The sequence below is a fragment of the Pygoscelis adeliae genome, unplaced genomic scaffold, assembly GCF_000699105.1.
Source record: "Pygoscelis adeliae isolate BGI_AS28 unplaced genomic scaffold, ASM69910v1 Scaffold244, whole genome shotgun sequence".
Classification (NCBI taxonomy): domain Eukaryota; kingdom Metazoa; phylum Chordata; class Aves; order Sphenisciformes; family Spheniscidae; genus Pygoscelis; species Pygoscelis adeliae.
Window position 1 is genome coordinate 2,784,476 of NW_008824648.1, and position 22,224 is coordinate 2,806,699.

Genomic DNA, 22,224 nt, shown 5'->3' on the forward strand with positions numbered 1-22,224 from the left:
CCAAAAATAAGTATATTATTGCTCTCTTGCACATGTGTGTACACCTCCACCTCACTGTTAAAGTTCTTATCTATACACTCTGCAAGTATACACCTCATAAGTAAAGACACAATTATTTTGTCCTAAATAGGGCTTGGAAGAACTTCCTGAAGAGTGCTTAATTTAATCAATAGTAATCAGATTTCCAAATTATTTCAAACGAAGAAGAAATTGCTAATATATGCATAAAATAATTATTTTCTTTAACATGTGATGTTAAATATTGGAGGGTTTCTGCTACTGTTGTAATCTGATAGAGACTAATATGGCAGCAATCAGAGTTCACTGCAGCAACAAAGAAGCTGTTCAAGTCTGAAAGCAATCCTCTCCTCCTGACATGTTGGCACCATCATAGAGGAAAATGTCACGGTCAATATAAGCACATTTACTGACAGTTAGGTTTTTTCCTATGTTACCGAAAACTGTTTGAAACTTGGCTTTTATCAAAAACAGAAACACTGGCCACTCAGAATGATAAAACAATAGTTTACAGCTTAGTCCTTTTCCAGTTATAAAGCAATACTTTCATAAAAATAAACAATGCATACAGGAACAAGCCAAAACAATTACTCAGAGAAATTGTTGCATTCTTGCTGTCCTTGCTTTCTGATTTAAAACAACTGTCTCCAGTAGGAACTGGACAAAAAGCAGCGGGTTTTGTTTCATTAAGTAACCACTTGCTGATCACTACAAGATAAAATATAGTTCCAAAATGCAATTGATACTGTGTAGGTACTTTCTAAGTTCCTAAATGACCTATTATATGACGAACAGGTAGATAGATTAAAATAACGTTCATGTATTTCACTAAGTTACAGACGGAACGTTTCCCAAGTGGGTAGTTACATAGCGCTTTTGTCCTTCCTAGAGGAAGTAAAAAATGACTTAAAGCACAAGCACTTTCATTAATAAAGGTCATGTTGTTTATTTAATTTGTGGGGTTTTGTTAATTATTTCTGGAGTTTTTTTCCACATTGTGAGTATTTTACTATCTCTATCGTTTGATACTATTCTGTCATATCTCAGTAAGGAAAATAATTTAACAAATCATTTCAAGCAAGAACAGGTTGCAAGTATAAGTGCTCAAAACTCAGAGGAAGAGGTAAGGGGTCAGTAGGTCTGCTAACTTGACAGTGTTGCGCATTCCAAGTATTGTGCTCAGATATTTCAGTCTTAAAGATAGTTTTTAAATTGTTCCCTGCTCTTTTAAACTCACATGAGTACTAAGACAGATGAAGAGCTTTCGCTCTAACTTTCCAAGAAGATTCCTTCTGGTTCCTGTTCTGAAGGAAGATGATTTCATTGCCTGGTCTCACAGTGGGTGGGACATGGACTGCGCCCAGCCTGTGCTCCGTGCAGTTGAGAGGCTGGAAGACAAAAGTCTTTCAGTCTCTTCTGGTTGTAAGGGCACCCAGAAGCCTTGTGTAAGTTCTTCTGTCTGGAGCAGTTACCTAGTGGTTCGTTCTCCATCCCAAGAATTGCCATGTGTTGCAGCTTCACTCCTTCCAAGCCCCGGTATTTCTGCTAGACTGCAGCAGATGAGGCTGATGGCAGAGCAGAGCTGAGGGAAGTCTCTTCTGCCCAAGTGTGTGGCTTGAAGTTCTCTTTGTGTACAGAACATAGGAAACTTAACCAGGTCCAAAAGCTCTGACTTGGTTATGTCTGTCGTTTAACAGAGCAAGTTCTTTTGGCACCTTAGCAGTCTCACTCCTCTACTGGGACTGCCAGCATACTTCAAGTTGGATGATTTCTGTAGGGCTTTACTGAATCACAGTATCTATCAGGGCTGTCACTACGTAACTGTCAAACTTTCTATGTGCCTGAAAAATTCCACCCTTTAGACGGATGAGAGTGTGATGTCGTCATAATTGCATTTTTATGTAAATGCTTGCTATAAAATAATTCTGGATTAAATGATGTGTTCCTTTCATGTTGGCAGAATATAATTTGTCTTAAACGGCAGCAGACTGTTGTATATGTGTTTCTGAAAGTTAAATATTTTGATTCACGCTTGCGATTTATTGATTTTTACATTGTTACCAAATGGCATTTCAAAATCGGCTCAGAATACCGTGGTTCAAAATCCTGTCACTCATATGATAAAGTTATTTTCATGTAACCCACTCTGCAAGTGGGATTGGCAAGGAAAGAGGAAGAGCTAGAAAGAAGAGAGGGCAGATGCATTTAGTGGGTAGCAGGTTTGAGAACAATCCTAATTTTTATTATCTCTGTATGTTCTTATGCAAACATTGCTTCTGTGCTATTAAACAATAATAAATCCAAAACTGCAAAGCTGTTTGTTATCATCTCAGCCTGGATTTGTCTAAATGTACACTAGGTCACAGATTTCAGTTTTGGCTTTAAAGAAATACTCACTGGCTTAAAAAAAAACCAACAAAACCCACTTGATCCTCATTGTGCAAACATTACATGTATGTAATCCAGACGAATTCAGTGCAAGCACATTATTTCATGTGAACAAATGATGGCAAGACTTCTCAGTTTGGACAGAACGCCTTATACAGAATTACTTTCACCAAAGCCAGAGTTGTTCTGGCTTCATGAGGTCCTTCAACACTCTCTGATTCTGTGCTGCTGACACTTTTGACACTCTTAATTTGCTGCCCTCACATCTGCTGTAGCTAGTGCTGTATGAGCTTAGTGTAGGTCCGAAGAAACCTTTTGGGTCTGCGAGTGATAAAAATGAGAGAGATGACTTGCAAAGACAAATTGCTTGTGTGTAAACCACTAAATCCTTCCGGTAATGCTAGTGTCTATAAAAAAAGACTTGAGTGTAAAAGACTATCCGTATTCACAGTACCCTGGCATATTTTAAAAGGTGCATCAAAGAATTCCTGAATATTGTAAAAGTGAGATTAAGGTGATATTCTCTCTTGACTCTGTCTACTGCTGTCATTTGCATCTTAATATTGAATTTTAAAAGCTCTTAAGTTACAAACAAGCTACTCTATCTCCCATAGCCATGTGTCTACAATACACAAATGTGTTTTTCTTGTTTCTTCCTTTTTGTTTCTCTTTCTCCCACAAGGAAGATGTTTTTCTCCACCAAAGGACTGTGTTTAAACAGAAGGACTGCTTACAGTGCATAAGAAAAGTATCATTGTGTTTTGCGTGTGTATACATACAAACATGCATATAAATAATTTAGTCTATCATCCTATTTTCCTGGTGTATGTATTAGTTCAGCCTTGCTCTCTGGCTTGTGGTACAATGGTACCTTCCTCCTGGCATAGAAAAGAGGCTAATTACATTTTGAGCAGCAGAAAATAGTGGCACATCATGAAGCAGTAGCATCTGGTATACTCAGTCTCAATCAGTGCACGCCAAAGGAACCCTGTGTGCTGCTAGTATGTCTGATAGCCTTTAATGTTTAATAGGTTTTCTTAGTACAACATTGCTGCCTTTCACTTTCTTTGACTGCACTGTCCAATTGTCATATGTCCTCGTATGTACAACGTTCCTTCACAAAGATAGATACATACACAGTAATTTCATTTCGTATGCAACGTAAGTTTCCCAGGCTATTGGAATTTCTGTATGTTAACTAAGTGTCTCATCCTTTGATTACAGGTGTTTTCCTCATAGTTGTTTTATGGTACCTTTGGGTTTTGAGGGTAAAAAGGTTCCCAAAACTCTCAGAAGTAGACTGAGGTGTGTAGGTGGGTATAGAATATCTTCTGAGTGGCCTCTTAACCTTTTGTTAGTGGGAACAGAACTTCTTACTAGTGAAATACAGTCTTTTATACCAGTGATACCGAGATACGCTTATTCTCGCACTCAAAGCTGATGTTGGCTAACAGTTACTTGTTAGAGTAGATAGGAGTAGTTGACTGAGGCATTCCTTTGTATACATCTGTCTGGACCAAAAGCAGTGGCAGCTGCCAGAGCATGTGGGCTGTGGTTCTAAGGAAGCCACGGAGTGACTTTCTTGTGAATCCCAGTGAGATATGAGAAAACCTGTTTGTTTTAGTGGAGTTCGTTCCTGTACAACATTGTAGCATGCTGCAATAGCATGGTCTGTGGCTTATCTAGTTGTAATTGGAAGCTGGGTTCCTGTAACTATACTGGCCATAGCTGTAGTTGGAATTCCACTAAAAAATAGAGACAAACGCAATTCAAATACTTAAGGAGGGGGGTCTAATTAGGTTTCGTTAAACCCAAATCTGTTCAGTTCAGATTTTATACATTTTCTTCCTACTTTGTTAATTCCATTGTGTGAATTGTAGTGCTACAACTTTTTTTTTATTGCTACAACTTTTTTTTGCAAAGAAAAGTTATACTTCACAAAGTTTTGACAAGAGTTCTCGTATACACAGCTCAATTTCTAGATGTTTTAATGTCAAATAGTTATCTAAATAAAAATACAAAAAACTCTTGGAAGAATGCAAGTAAATGGCAGAAGTGATTTTTAGGAAACCCAGAAGACAGAGCTGTAGCCTTTGAGAGTTCCTGGCCTTTACTTTGCAGGATCTGAAAAGCAAGCTCTCCTATCTGCATCTCAGTACTTTTATGTTGCCTTTCCAAGGAAAAGGGAGTTGGATACAGGCCTGAGTTAGATCTCACGGGGATAGTGTTCTGAACCTTAAATTACAATCAGATGTATTTTAGTTCAGACAAAGTTTTCAGCCAAAAATTGGTAAGAAGCCTAATTATTTGACCAGGTTACTATTTACGTAGACCACTGTATAGCAATTTGTGATTTATCCACAGCTGGCAACATGTTAGCCTTGAAAGGTTTTTATTTTGTGTTTGGAACAGGTTTTAAAAAATCCAACTCTGTTCATTAAATGAAAAACTAAAAGATAGTAGAGATTGCTATGGAGACGAGATGTTATATAAACTGTTCATTTTAATTCTTCAGAATGTAAAAATAGTGAAGAAGCTTGGATGTTTACAGGCTTACAGTTGTTCAAGGTACTGAGTAACTCCAAAGATGCAAAGCGTTCTTGTGCCCTTTGGACTTTAATTGTCATGTAGCGAATCATGCCCAGATTTTGGAATCAGTCATGTATTTGTTAGACTGGAGAGCATCGAGTAAGGAGAAATAAATAGAAAGACTTTCTAAGTAGTCTTTAATCTGTAGACTCTTCATTATATTATTTTTTTCCAGTGAGTAGAATGCCTAAGGTGATTTGTTAGCTGAAGTATGCAGGATAAAAATACAGATATTCTGTGATCCGAAGACATAATAATATGGATAAAAACTGGAAAATAAGACTGTTTCGCTATTATGCCTATTAGAGTGTCATGGTGGCGATGTTACAGATAGGACTGAGATGGTGTTTTATTGATCAGACCCCCCTCAAAGTTGTTCGTTACTGTGCCTTAGACATCATCTCTGGCCTTGAATTTAACACTTGCTGCTCTTGCTTGAAAATTACTATTATTCACTAGGTTTTGAGAACAGTTAGTAAAATTGCTTTTAGGATTATAAAAATGAAACATACAAAATCTGTTATATTAGTGTAAAGACTAAGCCTTTGTCTAATTAGTAGATTAATGAAACTCTAGGGGATCTTTACATAACTCCTGAAACACATGCGGCTGGGGTAACCATCTGCAATGCTAAGTTCAAAATGGCAGCCTTGAACTGTTCTTCACCCAGGGTTGAAGTCGGCATGCACAATTTAGTAGGCAAATAGTCATTTCAGGTTGAGTTCTGTTTATTTTGTTTCACAATTGATACTTACTTGAATGTTCATATTCAGAATAAAGAACAATACTTTTGGGAGGGGGGCAAATAAAATACATTTGTGGAAACATGAAAACCCCTAGTTTTTTCCTGCAAAACAATAACTACTACAAAGACAGCATACTCAACATATTTATTATAAATAAGGTAATAATTTTTCAGGCAAGGGATTTCATTAATCTGCTACCTGTGTATAGAGCCATCATACTGGACTTTGGAATTAAGCAGCGCGGTCTGATTGACTCTATTACTAAAAAGGGGCATTTAGGATTATAATATATCACCTTTTAAAACACAAACATTAGTCTTAGCTGCCATGGGAAAGTGTACTACATGGAATGCAGAGGTCGGGAGTTATGTTTAGTTTTGGAGGGCTGTGATTCTAGACATATGCAGATTCTTTGTCACCTCCATAATACCTTAATGGAAAGGCAGTATTTTCCAGTAGTTTTTATCTGTGCACGTGTATGACAAAGGTGGGTTGGGGGAGATGTTCTAGAAGCAGCATACTTCACGTGGTTCCTAGTATGAAATTAGTAACATCCATTGATTTGTTTGGATGCTTGCAGGGATTCTTTCTGACGGTGTCACCAGAAGCAGTATTAAAAGTGGCTGCTCAGGCTTCTGCAAACAACAAGATCTTCAGCTTGAATCTTTCTGCACCATTTATTAGCCAGTTCTACAAAGAGCCTATGATGAAAGTCATGCCTTATGTCGACGTCCTTTTTGGAAATGAGACGGTGAGTCTTACCAAAGTAATTGAAGTATTTGTACCTCTTGTAGCTGTTTGTGTCTAGCAGCCTGCCTCCTGGTTCTCCGTTATTTATAGAGAGAGACTGACCATGTGAAGTGTCACTAGAAAATGAAATCCACGGTCACAGGACTGTGGTATTTCAGTAGATGCCAAAGTCGTCATTTGACCTGTTAGAGGTGTACAACTTGCTCACTCTGGTACAGAGACACGTAAACAAGTTATTCTAGGTTAAAAGAGGAAATATCCAACACATTGGCTGCTTTGTAATAACGATCCATGTGCATGATGTACTCACCCAAAAGTTAACTCTCTGCTGGAAGAAAACATATGAAGGGCTACTGCAGAGCTGCTGAGGTTCTGTAACTTGTTTCCATACCCATACTGCTGCTATTAATAGCATTTTCTGTGATGAAGACGACTCTTTGGGGAGAGGTGGGAGGAGAAAACTAAGAAACGGTTAATTGGTTTAGAAGGTTCTCATTGATTTTACGGTAGATGGACTAGCAGTCCATCTAAGGAAGACTTATCTCTGCTCTGTAACAGTTGGCAAACAGATTGCATGAAATTCTGCCTGGAAGTCCATGGTAATAGACCAAATTAATTCAGATTTCACTCATTGTAGTGCTATCACTTTTGGATTTTTTTTCCACTTCAGAAAGTGCTCTTAAATATTTATTAGTTTGCTCAGCAGAAAAAGGTTAAAAAAAAGCCTTGGGAAGTGTGACACACCTAAATGAAGTGTGGGCTTGTGACTCAAGATAACTACATTAGTACAGGAAAATTATGGAAAAGCGACTTATTCCTGTCAATGGTTATTTCTGATTGTGACACAAGGAGTTGCACCAACACACGTCATTTTTTACACTATTGTCCATGTGTCCACACTAGGGGCTAGCATTGTTACAGATACAGGACTTTTAAACAAACAAACAAAAAAAGTATTTTTAAAATGAAGAAAATTGCAATGTTTTTAGATGCAGTAGGATAAGGAAAACCTTTTTAACTGTAGCTAATGATGCAGAAGTATTTTCCAGACATTTTGCTGCTATTGCCAACTGTTACCTTTATTCTGTATTTCGCAATACAGTCCTCACTGTATTCAGATGCTACTGAATATTTTTCTTTAATAGCAGTATAATCTCAATGAAAAAAATCTTGTCAGATTTCACAAATTAAGCAATAGCAAATCTAGTCCATGTTTGGGTGGAAGGGCTTCATGGAAACTTCTGGGATTAAACCTTGCTGGTCTTCTATGTAAATATTGCCCCATTGACCTATTAGGAGCATTCAGGTCACAGTGGTTCATTTTCAAAAACACAGGTGCTGTTTTTCAGAAGGTAAAACATAGGTTGTTACTTTTTGTATATTTGCACACTTTATAAGCAATAGTCCACTTTACTGGCGACATTCCAATTTTAGAAATTATATTCAGACTACCTTAATTTCCCCTGCCATTTCAGCTTGCTATGGCATTATTCACCTGCTGTCATAAAATATTGTATAGGACTGTTGTGTGTATTAAAGTTGAAAGACTCCCTGCATTTTCTGTGTATAATTTCTGAAGCTTTTTGGTGTCTTTCAGGGTAAAAGATACTATTTAAACTGAAGCGATCATCCTTAAACTTGACAGTATGAGAGAGAGAGAGAGAGATACACACCCTTCAGAGTACCAGCCTCTTATGCTTTGTTACTTATACTAATCAGTTGAAACCCTGGTTATTTTTTAGTCTCTGCTTTCTGCTATATAAGGTGGCCATTGCTACTTTTGAGTTGTTGAAATGCTATTAGCAGTGGTTTATTCTCTTGTCTTTCTGTGTGACTTGAAACTGCGCTCTTGGCATGGTGTACTTCCAGTTTTTAGTAGCTGCTGTATCTTGTGATTGTCAGTATTTCTGCTCTCTGCATATGGTTTGTGGTAAAGAGTAGTTGCAAAACTCGAGAGAAGCTCATTCTGACATGTTCTGCCTTCTAGTAGCTTCCTCCTTTGTTTTTTTGGTTTTTTTTTCTCCTGTATTCATTTCATCTACAAGTACATTCAGGACTTTTTTGTGTTTATGTATGCCTTGATGGGCAATGAACCACTTCAGCTAGCCAACACAACCTTTTGCCCATTTACTGTGATTTCCTTTTGCATTTTGCTACATTTTCCATCAGTTTTGCTAGTTTAGTTAAATACTGAAAGTGCGTAAGTAAACATATAAGCAAGGCATACTAAGTGGTGTGGTTGTTACTTTATTAGTACAAACAATACTCTCAGACACGCTTTTTATTCTTCCCTATATTTATCTTCACTCCACATTATAGACCAATACAATTTTATTGTTAAGCACTGAGCTGTTTATTTTTTGAGTAATACAAAAACATCCAAGAGCAGCAAAATTCTAAATTGCTGCCATTCCTAAACTAAAAACAATTGGCAAAGTGATTTTAAATTACATCTCCTACTTAAAAATTTACATCTGAATGGAGATTGGTTATTTCAAGTTTCAGCCAGATGGTAATTAAAATGGGCAAGTTATAAACCTCTCGGAATAAATGTTCTAGTTTAGAATGTAAATGCCAGGATACCCTTAACTGCAGTAGAGACGCTGAATGCTGTGATAACAACTCAGTACATGTATCGGTTTCAGCATTAGCTTAGTGACCACTGGTATTTTGATCATTTGTTTAAATCCCTTTTATAACTAGCCAAACGTCTTGTCTTGGATGTTTGATACTTATTAACTGTACTTCACATAATAAATTTAGTACAGAACATTCAGAATAGGAATAATTATATGTTCATTGTTGCTAACCAATTAGGGCCATTCTGCAGTCATTATCTAGCAATACATGACTGGAGAACTTGATTATTGTCATTGCTTTTAATTTTTATTAAATTAAGGTTTTTTTAATAGTGTCATTTTGCAAATGGTTCTTAGCAATAATACCTTCCAAGCTACCATAATCACTGGATAATTAACCTGCCAGGATTAAGCACACTCTACTTTGCCTCAGGATGCTTAACTCTCAAATAAGGTCAATTATCTCCTGATGATAACTGCTTTGTCACAAGTTGCTGCTTAATTCGTCTGTAAAAGCTCACCTTAGAATACATATTCTACGACTCAAAGTAACTTTCAGTAACAGAATGGTCGAAGGAGTGAAAGCTTTTAAAATTACATCTCTGCACAGAGTTGTGGAATGTTTCCTACACAGCAATTGTACTGGGCAAGTAAAGGAGCCTAAACTTGCATATATTTCTTTCCCAGACCTCTTTCTGCTTTCCCGGTTAGGGCTAAAGCACGGTGTTTCTGACATACTTGACCCATCGAAGTCAATAACGGGCACAGGAGCCTGAACTCAATTTCTAGTCTCCCCAAAAGATGTGAGTTACAGTGGCATCTCCCCAGGGAAGGAACTACTTCTGGGGGGAACAGTCTGTGTGTTTTGGGACGTGCAGGAGTTTCTTTTCTGTGGAGGTCTTCAGAATTCAAGGGACACTACAAAGCCTTCACATGATTCAGCCCTGCATATGGCAGTCATTCATGACTCAGAGGAATCTTTATTAAGATATTGATGTGGTAAAGACCTTCTGGGTTTTTCCTGCATGTAGGCAGGACATCTCTGCAAAATTTTAGAATTTAGAAACTTTAGAATTACAGACATGCTGAGCTCCTCATCTGTTGCTTTGCAACAAAAACCATAACCAAACAATACAGCTTGCAGTATACAGTGTACAGCGATCAGTAAAAGTTGAGGAGGTTATGTAGAAGAGAAATCGTGGATTTTTCTAAAGCATGACTATAATAAAGAAAACTAAGATAACAGTTATTCTTGGAAATTAGATCCCCTTCCTCTCTAGTGTGAAGAGCTGTTACTTCTAAACACCCAGTCTCTGAACAAATTAATTACAGGATTGTAAGCTGAAGTTCTGCAAAGGCAGATGCTTCTGCAAGCTCATCGGGAAATTGATGCTGGTGTGATGGCAAATGTGCTGAAAAGAAAGAAGGTTGCGTACAAGACTTCTGTGTTTTAAAAAGCAATGACAATAGCTTTAGTGGTGGTTCTGGAGTTATGAATCCTGAGCTTTAAAAAGATGGGTGCCTTTGTATGCAATGAGATACCAAACGGGTCTTGTCATCGTTTCATCTTAAAATTATACTGAAATGGTACATTGTGCCTCCTTAATTTAAAGTATTTTCAAGTGAGGTATCAAGTACTCACATAAACATCCCTACAAATATTTGTGGTTTGGACACAGCCTTTAAGAGCCTTTATAAGCCTTTATAAAGGCAAGTCTCTTTAATGACATGGAAAATTCTCTTTAATGGCAAGGAAAAACAGTAAATCTAAAACCAATAACTGGTTAACATGCTCCTGATTTTGAACTTGCAGTCAGTCTGTAGTTTTGTGCTTATATTTTAACCAGGGAAGTGAATGGAAATGCTGCTAAGCTTTCTGGCATAAAACTGTGTTCAACACACTAGGATTTACATCTAAATGACGGTTTCCAAACAAATTGGTCTATTCCTTTCCTGTAACCTGTAACGCATGTTTGTAAACAACTTTCACTCCACATACTTTGATATATTACATTAAGATATGACACTGTGCACAACCTTCAGTCCTGCCTACAAATTTCCTCTGCTGGATTATCACCTGGGACCAGATTGATACCTGCAGGCTTAGGAATCTGCCCACAGCTCACAAGAATCTTGAACGAGACATAATCACTTTTGTAAGATAAATGAGCCTCATGGTGATTCTTTTTAAACCAGTGTGCGTTCATAACAGCATAACTGAATTGATCGGAATTTAGACCAGTGTAATTGCTACGGTTTATAGACCTAGCAGATAGTTTTCCACACTACCTGAATGTCCTTTCGCACTGGCGAATTGTCTGATTCTGAGGAAACGATTAAGAGGTAAGAGACAGGAGAAAATCAGGTGGCAGATGTAATTTGTTGTATGGAGGAAGGGAGATACAGTTTCACTTTCAATAAGTAATGAAAGGGAGACAAACATTTCAGTCTGTTCTTCTGTATCGTTTGGGGCCAAAAAGTAAGGAACACAGCAAAGTACGGCTGGTCATGCCATAAATATCACCAAATTGTTGTTTCTGTTTGAAGTATTTTCAAGTAAGCATTTGAAATTATTTTTGAATGTTTGAAATTATTAGTAGAAGGCAAACACTAGATCATATTTGAAACTGGGTATCGTGAAGAGGCTCATTTTACTGTACTGCTAACTTGCACGTATGTTATGTAAAGAGCCCTTAAGAGACCTTGATTCTTTCTTTTTAGCTTACTGGAACTGGTCCATATTGAGGGGTTATTTTCAGTCAGTGGTTGTTTGCAAGCTATCTTCCTTATGAGTTCAACCTTTACCTTCAGCTTCTACATCTTTATTCATTTTGAATTCAGTTTTCAAAAACATTAAATCATCTTAAATGAAATCAAGTTGGGTGTCAGTGGTTTGCATTTCACTTTATATGCCAGTATTTTCCTTTTCATTCTGCTTTCAGAAGTTCTCAGAAACTTGCCCCACAGGTGAGGGTAATTATCTTCATTTTGTAGGCTGAGTGAGAGACTGAGGTTTGCACAGTGCCCTACAGGGAGTCTGCGGTTGAGTTAAAAATTGTAGTCAGATATTCTGACCCAGTTTATTAAATGCACATGGGAAAAAATTTTGTAGGGAGACATCTCATCTTCTCTTCTGTTTTAACAGGTAGAGGTTTTTAAGGTCAGCTGCTGCTGGTGTTTGCTTTTCTAAACTGCAGTAAACAGATAGCAATTTCTTTTTATAAATCCTACATTTAAGATTGCTGCCAAGTCTTTGGAGGGAGCCTGGGAATTAAAAATCATAATTTTAAATGGAGGAAAAATAAATATTATTTTTCTTTGATATCTTTGTAGAATTGTGACACTTATTTCCTGGTGCAGGTGCTGTGTTTTCAATTACAGGAAAGCTATGGCATTGTAATATTGCTGCTTAATTCATAGAATTAACTTTCTCAGTATTGGAATATCTAATAAATTGTGGCCAACTGAAAAATGAGAGGGTCTCTAGCATAAGGGAGGTTGATAATGTCAATGGCATGTTGTAAAGATGTGCTGTGGGAAGGATGCTGAAACAGCCCAAGGCTATTTCAGCTGCAGACACTGAATCTGCTGCTCCCTCTCTCTTCTCTCCCCCCCCCCTCTTCCCTTGTGACCTGCAGTGGCTCTCTAAGATGAAATGCTTTTAAATCATTTCCCAACCTTGCAGCCGTCTTTGATAAAAGCCCTGTTATCTGAAATGATATGAATCACTGTGGAGTTAATCATACCTTATACAACAACATATTTTGTTGTGATTCATTCTGTTTCAATTAATCATCTTATTTATCTACATTGTCTCAGCTGCTGCACTGAAATTCATGAGTAATAAGCAAGTAATTATTTTAGTATAGTTTACCTAGTACATTATGAATGAAAGGAAAATTGAGAGCCAAGTATTTAAATTGATATTTAGTGCTGCTTTCAGCTAATGTCTAGCTATTTAAGCAATTTAGGAATCCTATCTCAAAAATGGCTTTCTTTTTTCCTGTTATGGAAAACAAGCAGGTATTTAGAAGAGAAGCATATACTTTACAACCGGCTTCACTTCTTAAAACTAAAAATATTTTCTGGTAGTCTCTTAGAATGCTCGGGGATATTTATCCTTCCTTATGCTATGCAGTGTTGAGACACTTTCAAGATTACAAATACTGGTTAGAACGCAGCACAAGACAGAACATGTCCTGTGAGGAGGGAAGGCAGATTTCACCGTATTTCAGCAGCTTGTGTTTTACTGACGATGATTGATAACCCTTTTCACTTTGTAGCACTTCCCAGAGCGTCTCATAACACTTCATAAACATTAAAGCTCAGAATAAACCAATAAGGTGGGTGTGTAGTCTTGTCTCTGCTTTACAGGGGGACAATTGAGAGGTTATTTGCCCAAGGTCATACAGCAAGAGCAGAGCCAGGAACAAGCAAAATCGAGTTCTAACTTTTTTTCTTCAGTTAGTGTCCTGAAACGTTGTCAGGTGCTGGATACATTTAGGACAAAACTCACCTGACTGGAGGAAAAGACCTGCAGAATTTGGCTGTCAGGTGTCAGTATAATATTAATGTATGTCTCTGAAAGCATTTTAAGGGTGAACTGCATGTGCATTTTCAAGAATCGGTACTAGGGCAAAAATGTATAAAAGATGATATAATACAAATATATAATGTAAGAGCTGCAAAAATAAAAGTATGAATAAAACTTAGTTATATAGTTGATAAGAAGTAGAATGAAGGCAGCAATGTTCACAAAAACTTCTTTAAATCAGTGTAAATCCAGAACAATTCAATTTCACAGAGATACTTGCAGATAACAATGCAGGTAAAATATATAGGTTTCAGTAAAGGTTTTGTTTTCCAATCCAGCTAAGGTCTATTCAATAACTCCACATTTCAACCCCTATTTGGGGCAGATGTAGCCAGTTTCTGATTCAGAGCATTGTTAGATCATGCTAAAGCCTTTTACGCCAACATATACTGGGGGTTCTCCCCCCGTTACAGTCCTTGCAGTGAATTGTAAGGCTGCAGTTCCATGTTATCCCCATGGGTAACACCTAAATGTGAGCTGATGCGGACCTTTCTCACCTGCCCTTATCACATAGTCTCATCCCTTCGGTCAGATTTAGCAATTTTATGTCCATAGCAAGAGTAATTTCTGTGGGCTGGATTACTGTTGAATCACTGAGCCGGTCCAGCTTTCCCAGGCAAAAGGATCGCTAGATCTGACTAGATGAGAGGGTACTACACGGTGGCACAGAGAACTTTGCAAGAGAAAGCCTTATAACCTCTCTGTTTCATCTGATCTAACCAGTCTATACTGTTAGGGTCTCCCAAGCAACACAGCAAAGAAACACAGCTGGGGACATTGTCTGACTTAAAGATTTTATTTCTGTAATACAGTATTTACAGCAATATTCTCAATAATCCTGACTCATGTTATATATGCAGCCACTCAATATAGTTTTATCTTAGTTGAATGTTACTATGCATGGATAAGTTCAGGTATTAGCTGTAAAGTTCTTGGACAGAGCTTTTTATATAAAAGAGCTTGAGGAGTATGCATTGATGCTTCCTGTGTTTATAAATTTGAGCCTGAACAAAGGATACTTGAAAGAGAAGAAAAGAGAAGGAAAAAAAGCAGCCCTGCTAGGTGAATAGGCTATTTGAGGATGTCCCAGGAAATATCTGGAGTTAGGAGTTTTATTTTAAATTTTTCTGGTGCTGAAGATTGATGGATCTCGATTCAGGGGAAACTCATTGTTTTTATTAAGAAGCTATGTTTCATCATTTTGATATTATTGTCCTTTGAGCCTAAGCCAGTCTTCAGGTGCCGGTCAACAGCATGCTTATTTCTCTTTCTCTGTGGCTGTCCTTCTGAAGGATACTATTTTTGTAATTCTGAGAGGCCACGCTATTAGCAGTATCTTTGGTTCCTGGCAGGTAAGAGACCTCACAGAACTAGGTCCTCTTCAACATTTCTTTTAACAAAATGTCTTTCTGCTCTGGAATTCCTCTGACAGACCAGGGCATTTTTATCTTGTCTAGTCAAGACCGTTGACCTCTCCAGGTTGTGCAACATTCTTTCTTTTTTAAAAGAACCAGAATTTTCATGAGAAATGAAATTGTAGCCATAAATTGTGTCGTTGGGGCAGTTCTGATTGCTCTGAAAGGAGAACCTTCCTCCAGCTGGAAAAATATCTGAAATTTCATGGAATTGCAAGTACCTTTCACCATCAGTGCACCTGAAGTTTTTTCTAAACTTTTTTTGAAACATGTATGACCTATGTGGATGGGCAGTCAGACGATCTTAACACACACAATATTTAATATGTATGTCATTTTGGAGCAACTATGGTTAACGTGTCTTTTTCCTCCCGTTGGAATTTCTACTAGACCAGTAGATACATCTGTGAGTGGTCTTGGACATATACCAGTTTCAGATAAATGGATCAGTCAATTTAAATTCTGCACATATAGTTGCCAAACACTATGCATTTGATTTGAACATCAAAGTAAATGCCAGATTTGGATGGAGCTGCATCTTGGTATATGCGAATTACAATAATGAGTCAAACCACTGAATCTAACTGCTCAAAAAAGAACACTCATCATCTGGAACCAAATTAATTTCTTCTAGAATCTAAACGGGTGAAAAGAACTGAAGAAGTACATAGCCTTATGCTGGCCAATTGTAGCCCATCTCTGAACATGAATTATCTGAGAGGTGGGTGGACACACGTATGAGTATTCTAAAGGGTAGCACTGGTGGGAGGTGGACCCATTATTTAGAGTGCACCATGGAAACCGTACGTTTCAGGAATCCATATTAACTCTACTTGCAGATGAGTTTCTTTCATATTTCAAACAAGAACTTTGTGTCCCAGGATGAGCAGTGCATGTATATATCTCAGGTAGAGCAAGCTAAAATCGAGATCAAAGTGTTTAGTGTGTTAACATCATCTTCAGCTGTGTTCTCGGGATAATTTTTAAGCTGGCATGGAAGTGACAACATAAGTCATCCCAAAGTTATCTTTTCATTTATGGTAAAGATATGAAGTATTTTAGGGAGGGGTCTTCCTTGTAACAGGCTTTATTCAGAGCATACCTATTCATTTTGCACTTCTTCCATTGGAGTTGTTTTTGTAGGAAGTTAAATGTCAATTACCTCTTTTTAACCAACCTTCACCTCTACTATTCTTAAATAAGAGTTTCTCTTTCTTGTTATTTGGAACTTAAAAATGCACTGTATAGAATACTGCAACACAAATTAACAGAAGTTGGTTACTTTGGAGGGCATTTGGACAGATCTAGAGAGAGAGAAGAATATGTGATAGGTTAACGAGGAATGTTATCACACCAGGAAGATGCTTAATTCAGGAGTAAATTATGCAGACATTCTTTCTTGTGACTGTTATTCAAGGTAACAATTTTTAGAATAGTATCTCATGTAATGAAACACAAAACAAGCCCCCTAATTTTTCTATTTCAAAATCTGTACGTTCAATGATACAGTAATGATTTTGAGTGTTAGGTGGATGAGGAGAATTGGATAATTAGACAATATGGCTACCCACAGTTAATATCCTTAAACACTTATTTTTCAGGGTAAGAGCCAACTCTTTAATGAGAGTTTAAAGGAAGCCAGACTGTTCTGTAAACTTTCAGTTTCCTTCAGTTTTCTTTGTAACAGTTTTCCAAAGACAGGGTCCTGGACTAGAGAGATTGCTGATCTGATCCATTATGGCCAGTCCTGTGGTCCTTTGACAAGGAAAAGATATTTCTTTCAAGAAAAAATTAGCCGGATAAGTAGAACTCTCTCATTTTATAATTTATACAACATGTGGGAAGTTTTCTAATGATTTTTTTCTTTATTAGAATTGAACAACTGTTTTCAGTGCTACTGTTTTGTTCATCTGTTAATAAGACCTCTTGCAATAAATCCTTGTTTAGGATAATGAATAAGAAAAATTATACTTCGTGTAGATAAAATTCCCAAGAGTAGATTTGAAATATATTCAACTCATCCTGCAAACTGTTTGAAATGTAACTAATTTTGTCTATACTAATCTGTCCAAACCATGTTACTAATTTAAATCAAGATCAAAAGTTATGATGCTTACCTTTTCATAACATTTCCTTAACTACTTTTTTTTTTTTCTTGTGTATTTCTTGCATTCCATTTTTCTGGAATCAAACACATCGTACCCAGCAACAGCCTGGGGTGCAAATTTGGTATAACTCTGCAGTGTTTTCCCGTTTTAATTCCACATTTTACAAACACTTCTATGGGTCTTACGTTGCCTGTCTCAGCTATGTGGAAAGTATAACAAGGTCTTCAGTAGTACTTATTACTGAGCGTAGTTACTGTTCTCTCTCAACAGAGCCAGCTTCTATGCTCTGAACTACCCCAACTAGCCATCTTTCTGTAATAAACCACCCCTTGAAAACCCTTCCCATGTCCCTGCTCCCAGTAATCTCCCTGCAAATATGAAATGCCTCCCTAATGTTATACTGGCTAGAGACATAAGGCACGCAGTGTTCAGGCCTGCATCTGTATCTTTGGTCCTTGGATGGCTGTAAATGGAAGATTGACAATATTGTGGAGGGGAGGTCCCCAGCTCGCCAGCAAGACACACACAACTTACCGCCTGCCCTTGAAAGCCTCAGGATATTAAGCCTTACATAGGAGTTTACCATTTATCAATAAGCTATTATGGGATAACCTTAGAAGGTTTCTAAAACATTTTCCCCTGAGCCTCATACAACTTCCTGACCTTACAGACAAAGGCATATGAAAAACAGTATCAATAAAAATTTTAAATTCTCTAAAACAGTTTTCCTCTGAAACACGTCATATACAGAATATATGATGGGTTGGCATGTTGAAATAGTTTTGTGGATCCTTTTCTAAGGCAACTTGCATTGCTAGGTTGCAAATTGACCATTTGAGTAATGTGTCCATCCCAAGACAGCTTTTCTAAGAAATCATCATGTGTTCTTTTTCCTTGCCTATCTCCTACCCTTATTATTACAGCTGTTTATTTTATAGAAGGTGTTTAGAGTACTATACACTGTACAAAACAGTATAAGAGGCATATCCTGTCCTGAGAAATTTACATTTTAAACAGAGATAACAAACAAAAGACTGGAGAAGTAATGACCAGAGAGAGGTGAAATGTCATAACAATGATCATACACTTGCTCAGTGCCATTACCAAAAGTGTAGCTAAGGTTTTTGCCCTGTAATCCCATATATCAATTTTTAAAAGAAATGAAATCAATGGAAGAGAAAAAAGTAATGATGGGCTGCTAAGTCTAGATATCTAAGTCCCTTCACTATAGATTTTTTTAGTAATTCTTTTGCATGTTTTTTTTTTGTTTTCAATCTTAAATATCATGCAGAATTAAAGCAGTTCATGATCAGTTAAAATTTTAAATATTTAAGAAAGCAGTATTTAAGATTAACTGTTCTCCATTTACTGACCGTTACTTGGAACCAAAAAAATCTTGTATTTTTGTAAGCATAGTAAGCTACACTGTTTTTCTTTAAACTTTAGGGTATGAATTATATTCCTATAATGACAGCTGCAGGGTGGAATGTTTTAACACACTGGAGTGAGATATATCTTGGACACATTCTTGGTATCTTAAGTTCAACATGCTCCATATGGTGCCACTGAGCCAGTGATTTTGAAGAAAACAGTCAAAGACTGCTGAAACAGCGTAAAATACAAATTAGTCTTTGCTATATAAGTAAAAAAAATCACTGTCAATCTTTTCAGCTTTCTGCATGAATACTTCCAGCAACTTTTAATAGCAGTCCCCATGTTTTAAAACAACTGTTGAATTCTAGCAGAACAGAGTAAAAGATTGTGGGCTAAGAATGCATACTCATTATTAACTGTATTATGCCTAAGTCTTATGCAGGAGAGCAAAGGGAAAGGAGGTTGGGCTTCCCTGTATTGTCACAGCAGTCTTTAACATGGCAGCAGGGATTGTGTGTTGCAAGATTTGTGAGAAGTAGGTTGCTTTTTGTTAACTTGGTCCTCTGTCAGCACAAAAGAGCCATGAAAGAGCTGTGTCTCAGGGAGGTGTCTTCTCAGTCCTACTATTGAGAATAGTAATGATAGGGTACCCTGTAGTAAAACTACCATTGTTATGACTTAAATATTTAGTGTTTGTGGTACTGGATTAGCTGGGAATTATGTTTTCAGGACTTTGGACTTTTTTCATGTGTGTTTTCGTTCATAGTATCATGACAGGTAGGAGTTAATGTGTGAGTAACTTGCTTGTCTATCTTTTATCTTAATGTGATTGGATTTTTTTCAACACAAACGTAACCCTGGGCTTCCTGAGTTTATATTCATGCTTACGGATTTCAGAATTCTTACAGCATACTTGCAGTTCTTAATGCTGAAGTTATTGGTTCATACCCTGATTTTAACTCTATATTGACCTGATGTGAATTTTAGTCCTGGATGATGATGATGATGATGATTATTGTTGTTGTTGTTGTTAGGGCTTTTTTTAAAGCATCATATGTGGACTCCAAACAAGAAACCCGAGGATTACACAGCCATGCAAAAGTTCTGTCTCTTTCAAGCAGTGTCAGCCTTAAATCATTTTGTATTGATGTTGACTCTTAAGAACAGATTTACAAATATAACAGAGTATAAGAAAAAACAGCCACAGTGCACCAACCTGTTAACCTATACTTATGTACCTCTTCTATCAGCAGAGCAGCATAATGAACTGAGAGCATTACTGATGAATCAGACCCTTCAGGTGGTGATTTGCAGAGTTATATTAATGTGAAGTCGCACATTACAGCCTGAGTTGATCTAGGAATTTACTGCCAGAGGAAGAGGGAGATCTTACTCCCTGTTCTTCCCCTTTTCAGACTTGTAGCTTCTGTCTGAGGTTCCCTCTGCGCAGTGGGGCTAAGGCAGCAGATACATGGGCGATATTTTAAAGAAGAGGCCCAAGGAACTGTGGCCACATGATTTTTAAACAGGGATGTAATTTGAGACAGTCAATCCGAAAAGTAAGAAACCAAAACACAGTCCTTGAGCTTCTTCCCCACTGCTAAATTGTTACAATCTATAAAATCATTAGACAAAGACTGACAGGTAACTAGCATTTTAGTAATCTCATATTAGAGCTACCTGCACTGCTGTAGTCCCTCTAGATATAATTAGATAAAACAATCATCAACAGGTTGTTTAAATATCCATCTTTAAATATAGCCTGAATGTCAAATTTCAAATGATAATTACTTAACGACATGTTTGTTAAATTCTTTGGGATACAGCCAATGTTGGTATCTGTGGTAAAGGACCTAGCTGCCAATGGATTCATAAATAAACTTCTTGTACGCTCTCAGTACATTCAAAGCATGCAAGATCTTGATACCATACTTCTCATAGTAAAGAGAGGTCAAACTTCTGCTTTAAGTGAAAAACAGAATTGAATATTGGCGTTACACATATGACCAGAACATCAATGATGCATTAAGGTGGATGCTTTCTCCTCATACATAAATTATAATTACCACCTTTTTTGTTTTTCTTGCAAAAGCTGGATTCTCTAGTTTAAAAAGATATCTGTTGATGTTCGTCCAGTCACTGGACATACACTGGTATATGTTCTATGAAAGACTTATTCAGCTGTACCTCCCTCATCAGTGATAACTGTGTAGGCCTTCCAGTCTCCACGGCCATCCTAATCCATTTGATATGATGATATAATGCAGCTGTCACAAAACACTATCCCCTTTCTTTCAGAAACATAAGACTTACAAGCCATACACGTAGTCTAACCCAAGGAAATTATCCCAAGGGATCCACTTGACCTATCAGTGCCTTCCTTCATTTTGTGTCATGGGTGGACCGATCCCTTCGGTTATCTGCTCAGCAGGATTACGGTCACTGTCTAAATTGGAAGACAACTGTGCTTTCCTTCTCTGAGTATCAGTTCATCATCACTATGTGTGAGAAGCTTGGGTTAAGCTACGTGTTAAGCTTGCACTTAACTGTTCCAAAACAAGTTTGTGTATGAAAGACCTAACAATTGTGTTATATTGCTCAGCTGGGACAAAAGAAGGACCTCCTTAAGCCAAACATTCTTTATGATGAAGAGCAGAGCATGAAAGGAGACCAAAACCTCTTTCTGCACATTACTGTTGTTTGCTAAAGTAACTGTTCCAAAACAAGTTTGTGTATGAAAGACCTAACAATTGTGTTATATTGCTCAGCTGGGACAAAAGAAGGACCTCCTTAAGCCAAACATTCTTTATGATGAAGAGCAGAGCATGAAAGGAGACCAAAACCTCTTTCTGCACATTACTGTTGTTTGCTAAAGAAGAGCAGAGTCCAGCCTCTTCTTTTCTAATTCCACATCTCAGCCGTTGGTGAATTATTTGAGGAGAGGAGGAGACAGAGAATAAGGGGAAGACTTGAGAAAATCAGATAGAGTGCTCTACCTGAAAATGGCTCTGTATTTCCCAGAGATGGAGAAATTTCCTTAGCCTTTCAAACTTTCCACAATGGCTCAACTTTGCCTCAGTGCATCAAGACCTGGGAGTGGTTTTCTTATCGTAGAATCATAGAGTAGTTTGGATTGGAAGGGTCCTCCAAAGATCATCTAGTCCAATCCCCCTGCCCTGGGCAGGGACATCTTCAACTGGATGAGGTTGCTCAGAGCCCCGTCCAGCCTGACCTGGAATGTTTCCAGGGATGGGGCATCCACCACCTCTCTGGGCAACCTGGGCCAGTGCTTCACCACCCTCAGCGTAAAACATTGCTTCCTTATATCTAGTCTAAATCTACCACCCTTTAGTTTAAAGCCATTCCCCCTTGTCCTGTCGCAACAGGCCCTGCTAAAAAGTTTGTCCCCATCTTTCTTATAAGCCCCCTTTAAGTATTGAAGGGCTGCAATAAGGTTTCCCCAGACCCTTCTCCTCTCCAGGCTGAACAACCCCAACTCTCTCAGCCTTTCTTCATCGGAGAGGTGTTCCATCCCCCTGATCATTTTTCTGGCCCTCCTCTGGGCCCGCTCCAACAGGTCCGTGTCTTTCTTCTGCTGAGGGCTCCAGAGCTGGACGCAGTGCTCCAGGTGGGGTCTCACCAGAGCAGAGGAGACGGGCAGAG

The 22,224-nt window shown here is 37.8% G+C and overlaps 1 protein-coding gene across 1 annotated transcript in view; it reads left to right on the plus strand.

Moving 5' to 3' along the window:
• Positions 1–22,224, plus strand: part of ADK (adenosine kinase) — a 288,796-nt gene that overhangs the window by 198,871 nt on the left and 67,701 nt on the right. The window contains exon 6 of the mRNA XM_009322457.1: positions 6,322–6,492. Coding sequence (XP_009320732.1) covers positions 6,322–6,492 — 171 coding nt within the window. The remainder of the gene's footprint in view (positions 1–6,321; positions 6,493–22,224) is intronic.